At 33.6% G+C, this 8826-nt stretch overlaps 1 protein-coding gene across 3 annotated transcripts in view; it reads left to right on the forward strand.

Moving 5' to 3' along the window:
• The window catches only part of RABGAP1L (RAB GTPase activating protein 1-like), a 521731-nt gene that overhangs the window by 73585 nt on the left and 439320 nt on the right, over positions 1–8826 (forward strand). For 2 of the 3 annotated variants that reach the window (XM_004688498.2, XM_004688499.2), the window contains exon 6: positions 7831–7988. The exons of the other annotated variant lie outside the window; for it this stretch is intronic. In XM_004688498.2, coding sequence (XP_004688555.1) covers positions 7831–7988 — 158 coding nt within the window. The remainder of the gene's footprint in view (positions 1–7830; positions 7989–8826) is intronic. 3 annotated transcript variants of the gene reach the window in all.

Consider the following 8826-nt stretch of genomic DNA (forward strand, 5'->3'; position numbering starts at 1 on the left):
CTGTGTGTCTGTTTTTGTTCCAGTACTATGCAGTTTTAATTATTACGGCTTTGTACTATACTTTGAAGTCTGGGAATGTGATACTTCCATTTTCCTTCTTTTTATTCAGGAGAGCTTTGGTTATTTGAGGTTTTTTGTGGTTTGGAAATGCAAATTATCAGCAGATGATACAAAAAGCAGCATTTTCTGTTTACCATGAGACATAAACAAACTGTTATAGTAACACTAGTTTTGAGAGTTTATTTTTGACTACAATGTGGGAATTCATACAGAAATACAGACTTCTGTGTGTTTGGTAGTAGTCATGATTAATTTTATTTGCAAATGGACACGCATAGTTACATGTAATTTATATTGTAACTAGCATGGGTTCTCAGTGAGAACCTATGCTTAAAAAAATTCATTTTTTTTTTTAGTTCTGAATTTATTTTTGCTAACATTTGCCATGCATGAGTACTTATGTGTGTGTGTGTGTATGTGTATGTACTCTTTCAAAAAGTGTGATAGAGTGGATGAGTACAGGTGTAACCTGCACATACAAAGAAGGTGAGAGAACATGCGTGTGTTTGTGAATGAAGGCATCTATTTTTGATCCTTACAACTCCACTACAGAGGTGGAGAAGCAGATATTAGAGTCCTAGCATTTCATGTTGGCACCATCAGTTAACCTACCTGTGTGGCTTCTGGATAATTGACATTTAACACCAAGGAAATGAACTTTGAAGAACTAGAGAACCTGCTGCTTGGAGAAGTGGAAACATTATTGCAGAAGGAAATTGAAAGAGATCTGGCTGCAAGCATTTTCCATAACTATGATGGTATGAAATTCTTTTCTGGTGTCAATGGGTGGGGGAAATACTTGTCATTTTTAAGAGCTTTAACAGTAGGTAATCAGTATACCAAACCATGGGGAAAATTGGATTGGTAATTTTGGATATGGTATTAAATAGTTTCATTTGTACTTCTAGAGAGGATATTTGGTACATTGCATGTTGTGAGAAGTTAAGTTTGTTTAGTTGAGTGTGTTAATCTTTAATTAACACAGTTTTCAGAGGTGCTAAATTGTGAAGTGTTGATGGTTCATTGTTAGAACTACATAATGATTAAACTTCATTGCAAGAAACAATTTCTAAATAAAGAATAGCAGTATAAGTATTTAACTTATACCAGGTACTATGCTAAGCATTTACTTGATACATATCTCTGTGGCGTAGATAGTATTTATTTAGACTAATGATCATGTGCTTCTCTTTGCCTAAAGCAGTCCTAGCTTATACTGTGTAATTAATTTGATTCCATTTTATTCTCTAAGTTGCTGGTCTGGCTGACAAATTGTATGGCTACCCTTTGTTTATCCTAAGACTTAACAGGATAGAGGGTATAGAGCTGTGTTTAAAGTGGAAGCCACTGCCATTGAAGACCTAATTTTTAGTAACAATTTCCTGTTGCTGAAATAATATACATTGTAAATGGTTTTACATCTTGCAGTTATGCTTTATGAATGGATTTATTGGTCACATAGTTTGCATCCAGCTACCTTTGTGTTTTCTTATGCCTTTTCCATTAAATGTCTAGCATCATAGTCTCTTCCCTCAAAAAATCACTACCTTTTATTATCCTTTTAGTTACATATACTAATTGTCTGGCTATCTGGTTCCCATAGTTTTCTTGCTCTGTGGTGAGTGGGTAACTTTAGTACTCAGTATTTGGGTTCCTTTTGATGGGTACAAACAGGTGGCACAGATTGTTAGGTGTAGGTGATATTATTTTTACTCAAATATGCGTTGTACAGCAGTGTTGTTGATATTTATGTTTTTGTTTACAGGGTTCCTGGATGAGATCTGAAGAAATTTGTCAGTTAAAGACAAGAAGATGACTTCTCAAGCAGGAGTTGCAGCCATAGCTGCCACTGCTATCACTGTGCTGCTCTTATTTCACTATAAAATCTAATAGGAAGCAGGCACCAACTTTGTGGTAGAATGTTCTTGGTAGAATGGAAGCCCACGAAGGGGAATGGCTTTATTGGACACCTGTGATACAAGGATTAGGGATTTCTAAGAAAAGTTAGGATGTATTTGATGACATACCATGGTTATTCTTCGGTACTCTACTGTAATCAGTCTCAGTTAGCTATGGCAAAAAGAGTTGGGAAATTAAGTCATAAGTGTCTTGATGCCATTGATTTCTGTACAGGCAGAACGATGTGCTAGGCTTCTTCTAAAGAATTAAAGACAAAGTAAAATATCAGAAAGTAGAGTATCAATTTTAAAAAGCCAAGGATACATCTATTTTTGTTGCATTTTTATGGATATTTTATACAAAGCTGTTTTAAAGCATATTTTAAAAGGGTCAGTTGACTCTCTTCTAAGACTTTACTTCTACTATTATATTAGTATAACTTTTTAAAAAAAAATAGATTTTGATGTTTGTGTGTTTGTAGGTTCTAACATACTTAACATTAGTAGCAATTCTCTGCTATATTTTAGAAGCATTGTTAACATCAAATATTAAAAACATTCAAAAATATTTTATTGTAAACATCACATGTAACATGGGGAAGACCTTTATTCTTAGTGCATTGTCTTTTCTTTGGGTTGTTGATATGATATCACATAAAAGAAAACCTTATTAGTTACATGGGAAAATATTTCTAAGTGCATATTTATGTTGTAGTAAAATACCCTATTTTGAAAAATAATTCAAAGTTTATATTGTTAGTGTTTTTCTTCAATAAATTATATTTTTATAATATTTAAAAAGTTGCTCGTAAGGTATGCTCTTATTTTAGCTCCTTTTTTTTTTTTAAAGATTTATTTATTTATTCGTACAGAACTGGGGTACAGGCCAGAGATGTGGAGGGTGAGAGGATTCACCAGAGACAGAGTGGGGAGCAGAACAGGCAGATCGACGAAGTACACTGCTGAGGGGAGCAGTGGGCGGGTCAGGAGAGGCCTGCCTCGCCATGTGGTCGCCTCCGGGGCAGGCGGGGATCGAACTCATGCGGAAGTGGCTTCAGTTTCTTAGTGCAGTGCTTTAACCCGCTGCGCCACCAGGGAGGGCCCTTTAGCTCCTTTTTAATTGAGATAATATATGTCAGGTATACAACATAATCATTAAATATATATTACAAAGGATAGATCACTAACATCTGTCACTACACATAATTATAGTTTGTTTTTTCTTATGATGAAAGCTACTGAGATTTACTTAGCAGCTCTGACATACACACACACACACACACATGCATATTATTGACTATAATCACCATTGTACATTACATTCCCAGGACTTAATTATTTTATCCATGGAAGTTTGTACCTTTTCACCTCTGACAACTAACACTCTACTGTGTTCTCTATATCTATTTGTTTAAGATTCCACATTTAAGTGCAATCACATAATACTTAATCTTTTCCTGTTTTAGTTCACTTAGTATAATACCCATCCATATGGTCAAGATTTCCTTTTTTAGCTGTAATAATCTATTGTATATATGTATCATGTTTTCTTAGCTCATTCATCAGTGGACTCTTAGGTGGTTTCCATGTCCTGACTATTATAAATGAAGTTATAGTAAACATGGAGTAACATATTTCTTAATGCAATGAGTGATGGTCAGTTTATATCTGTGTAGCTGTTGGCCATCTATATGTCTTTGGAAGAATATCAAATTAGGTCCTTTGCTATTTTTTTTTTAAAGATTTATTTATTTATGCATACAGAACTGGGGTACAGGCCAGAGGTGCAGGGGCGGCGAGAGGCTTCACCAGAGACAGAGTGGGGAGCAGAACAGGCAGATCGACGAAGTACACTGCTGAGGGGAGCAGCGGGCAGGTCAGGAGAGGTCTGCCATACCATATGGTCTCCTCCGGGGCAGGCGGGAATCGAACTCATGCGGAAGTGGCTTTAGCTTCTCAGTGCTGTGCTTTAACGTGCTGAACCACCAGGGAGGGCCGCTGTTTTTTTTTTTAATGTAAAATAATGTTGAACATTATTATAACATTGAAAATAACATTGAACATTATAACATTATATAAGTTTCAGGTATACAGCAATATATATCAATATCTGTTTATACTACACTACTCTTGCCACCAAAACTCTAGTTTCCATCTGTCACCATGCAGTTGACTCCTTTAATCAGTTTACCCATTCTGCTTATTTCTTCCCTTTTATAATGACCATTTCATTCTTTTAGTTTAAGAATCAGTTTTTGTTTTGTTTATTCATCTAATTTATCTTTCACATATGAATAAAACCATATGGTATTTGTCTTTCTTCTTCTGACTTATTTTACTTGGTATAATATCCTCTAGGTACATTCATGCCATTGTAAATCTTTTTTAATTTATTTCTGTGTAGAACATGAGTATTGGCCAGAGATAGTGGGGGCTGGGTAGCAGAACAGGCAGATTGATAGAAGTACACTGCGGAGAGGAACAGTGGGCGAGACAGGAGAAGTCTGCTGATCAGTTTCCTGGCCATGAAACTAAGGCCATAATGGTAATAGTGCTGAGACTTGACCCCTAGGCCATCAGAAAGGCTCCTTATCTTTTTTCTTTTTTTTTCATAACTGAATAATATTTTAGTGTGTATGTGTACTACATTTTTATTCACACATCTTTCATTGTTTACTTAGATTGTTTCCAACTCTTGGCTGTTGTGAATAACACTGTGATGAACATGAGCTCCCCAACTTTATGCTTTTAATGTCACAGCTTACATTTTTTTAATCTTTCCCTTTTTTTCTGTGTATGAGTAGTATATTTGAATAAATATTTTTAAAATTTTAATATATCTTTCACAAAATGATATTTTACACTATTGCTTGGGGGAACATTTTCTTGATGTATGATGTTTTAAAAGAATAGATGATTTTTCACCAATATTAGTGAAAAGATTATCTTGGAAAAATTTGCTATGCTTTTCATTTTGAGTAAGTGCCTTATTTTTTTTTTTTTTTAAGATTTATTTATTTATGCATACAGAACTGGGTACAGGCTAGAGGCTCAGGGGTGGCGAAAGGCTTCACCGGAGACAGAGTGGGGAACAGAATAGGCAGATCGACGAAGTACACTGCTGAGGGGAGCAGTGGGCGGGTCAGGAGAGGTCTGGCACGCCATGTGGTCTCCTCCAGGACAGGCGGGAATCGAACTCATGCGGAAGGAGGTTTAGATTCTCAGTACTGTGCTTTAACCCGCTGCGCCACCAGGGAGGGCCAAGTGCCTTATTTTTAACTATAGTTTTTGAGTTGTTAGCATGTAAAACTTATTTGAGAATTTGGAATATATTAAAATAAGGATGAAAACGAAAGATACTCAAAATTCATCAGATATTTTGGTGTGTTGCTTCTTCATTTATCTGCATATACCTTGCCCCCTACCACTCCCAAAACAGCAGTGATGACAGTAGTGACAGCAACATACCAAGATACATAAATCTTGTGTTTAACTAGTTTTCTTCTTGTTACTGCCTTCCTGGGAATAATGGTATTGTCAATAAACCTTTGCCTTCTGCAAAGAAAATGTCTATTGTAGTTTGTGTGTGTGTGTGTGTGTGTGTGTGTGTATTCAGTATAGCTTTCACCATTGTATATGATTTTAATTTTTTTCATGATGTAGTTGGTTACCCAATTTGTTGAAATAACAATGGGATTTAATAGTCATTGTGAAGCTTCTGTTCCATAACAATCCATGGATTATCATTTCAACTATTCAGTCTCCAGAAATTTACAAATTAAAATTTAATACTTGTGTTGGAAATAAAAACTTGCAAGATATAGGCAGGATAAAATACAGTTTGATTGCCACTAATGAAACTTATGTACTCTTAAGACCTTCCTTCAAAAAGAAAAGTGATTTTTCCTTCTTTATTGCCTTCCACTCTGGCGCAGCCCTAGTGGTGACTTTTCTTTAGAAAATTCCTGACCCTTACTATCTATTTTAGAATTTTCCAAGATGTTTGACCTTTTTTGATATAACCTGATGTGGCAGAAAGCTCTGGCACAAAGAAAATAAAATAGAAATAGGGTGGTAGAGGAGAAAAAAGAATAAACATGGTTGGTATTGGATTCTACTAGTTTATCAAAAATTATGTATAGCAGTCCCTTATTTTCACATATAATGCTTTCTTAAAAATGTGCTGATGTTGTATATGTAAAAAGTAAACCTCACATTTTACTTGGGATTAGGAAGTGAAGAATACTAAATAAACTAAAAGTAGCATAAAGTCTTCTCATTCTTTATCTCCAAGACAAAATCTTCAACTTATTTTTATCATGTTCTTTGATTCTATTTTCCTTAATAAGAAATTATTAAACTAAGTCACTTAACTATTCAGTTAAGACTAAACATTTATACTTTTGTCATACCTATTCTTTCTTTACTACCCCAAGCATACTCCACTTACTCTTACTGATTTGTAAATTTCATGTTAACTGCTGTATCCCTAGCATGAGGAATTATACTTAGTGCACAGAAGGTGTTCCAAAGTATTTGTTGAATGAATGGTTATTTGTGTAATGTATAATATCAATACATTGTTGCTTTTGTTTGTACTCATGAAAATAATATGGGATATCATTAAAATATTTGAAATACAAATAGTGGTATAAATAATGCTACTGCTGAGTTGAACTGTCAGCTAGCAGATAGTATTCAGTCAGTTAATTTAAGGAACTTAATTTGGTTTTATAAAAGTATTTTAAGGCAATTATTGATCAACGGCTCTATTGGAAGTTTGAGTACTACTTTCTTTTGAATGTAATAGATTGTGTATATGAGAATATGTGAATATAACAAGTAAAATAATGATAAAATACGCATACTTTAAGTATCTGTTGATGAAAGTGTTCTTGTTTCAAGCAAACTGCAAAACATTATAGTCCTAGACTAACATAATTCAATGAATAATTAAAATTTATGTAATCTAAAGTGAAGGATTTGTTAACATTCAGAGAATTATCTTGTACTTCCAAAGTGAGGTTTTGAAAATATGACATTTCTCATACACTTGTTTCATACTTTCTTCACTTTTCAACCCTGGGTGGAGTTGTATTTTTAAAGCTTACAAATTTGAGATGGTATGATGCTTCATTTGGTGGAACCTAGGAAGAGAATAATTTCTGGAAGAGTGTGGGATTTAGAATATTTTACCACTTTAGGGGAAAAATATGAGCCATTGATAGACACACACACCTGTGTATACATATGTATGCATGTCTATATATACATACCTTTTTTAAGTAGTCACAGGTGTTACTGAATACTAATAGAACATTCATTCTGGAAATCTCACAATGCATTTTTACTACAACACTGAGTAAGAGCACAGGAAGCTCTTTAAGTCATATACCAGATTTATTGCTAAAACCAATATTTGCTATGTTCTGTGCCTCAGTATCTAGCTCTCTGAACCTGAGCAAGTGAACAGAGAAATTAAGGAGGTGGGCTAAAATGTTGTGTGTGGTTAATAGGAGTTGTTCCATGCTAGCAACATAACAATAATTATCTTAGAATTTATTCATTCCATGTATATGAGGCCTAGAAATATCTATAATTTGTTAACTTGTTTTGTGAATTTAAATTGGTTCAGTGTCTGTTTTTTAACCATGTTTAAATGCAAGAATTCAAAAAGACAAACTGTAAAAATAAAGTACATAATGCAATAAGTAGGATATGTATGTGTACACACATATAAAAGTTTAGACTGTATCTTCTTTATTTGGTAAAGAAAATTGTCATCTTAGAAAGTTATAGATTCAGGAGTTGGGAGAGAAAGTTATCAGGATGTAGTTAAAAGCTTTGACATTATTTCTATTTTTATTTTTAGGTAAGCAGAATTTTATATAGTTTCTGTACAGCATTCAAACGTTCTTCCAAACAAGTGTCTGATGTTAAAGATTCAATTATTCCTACCCCTGACAGTGATGTATATACCTTCAGTGTCTCTTTGGAGGTTAAAGAAGATGATGGGAAAGGAAACTTTAGGTGAGATTATTTGGCAATAAAAAAATTGACTTTGTGATTGAAATAAATATTGATTAATAAAGGTTCTAGAACTATAAATGTTCTTATAAAGCTTCAAAATTATATACATTTGGTAAATATGTTTCACTCTTTTCATACTTTCAGATATTTTATGTAATTTTTTTTAATATTTAAGAATACTGGCATTATGGAAAATTTAATAAAATGATAAAAGTAGAATGAAACGTTGTAGTCTTATTAGCCACAATCTTTTTAATGTTTGATTTATTCCTTTTGTTTAATGTGATTTTATGTGTATTCTTTGTTTTAACTTTATATGAATTTTTGCATTAAAATGTTAAAAATTTTTTAATGGTGATTATTACTAGTACATTGTATGCTTTAACCATCAATTTAAATTAGCCGTTTTCTTATATTATTTAAAATACTTTTATAATAGGAAACTTTTATTACTTAGTGATCATCTGTGTATCTTCAATTCTAATAATTATTGTTAGATAGGTGTTTTATTGATCGTTTTTTTAAAAAATAATATAACAGTTTATTTTTACATCATTTTGTACACTTTTTTGTTTTTATCTCAATTGTAATCCCTGTGGGCTTCCCATCACCAAATCACCCGTGTGCCATCAGCATAGTCCCATGCACTTCCCTCCCCCCAAACCCTCCCCCCTCGCTTTTGATCCCGTTCCCCACTCCACCCCCACAAAATGTCTCTGGTATATGGCTGTTCATTATTCTTACTATTTTCTCACCTGGTCCATTATACTCCTGCTATGAGTGAAACCATCGGTTTTTTTCTTTCTCTTTCTGGCTTATCTCACTAAGCATGATCTTT

Source organism: Condylura cristata, unplaced genomic scaffold (genome assembly GCF_000260355.1).
Source record: "Condylura cristata isolate star-nosed mole 26May11 unplaced genomic scaffold, ConCri1.0 scaffold00024, whole genome shotgun sequence".
Classification (NCBI taxonomy): Eukaryota; Metazoa; Chordata; class Mammalia; order Eulipotyphla; family Talpidae; genus Condylura; species Condylura cristata.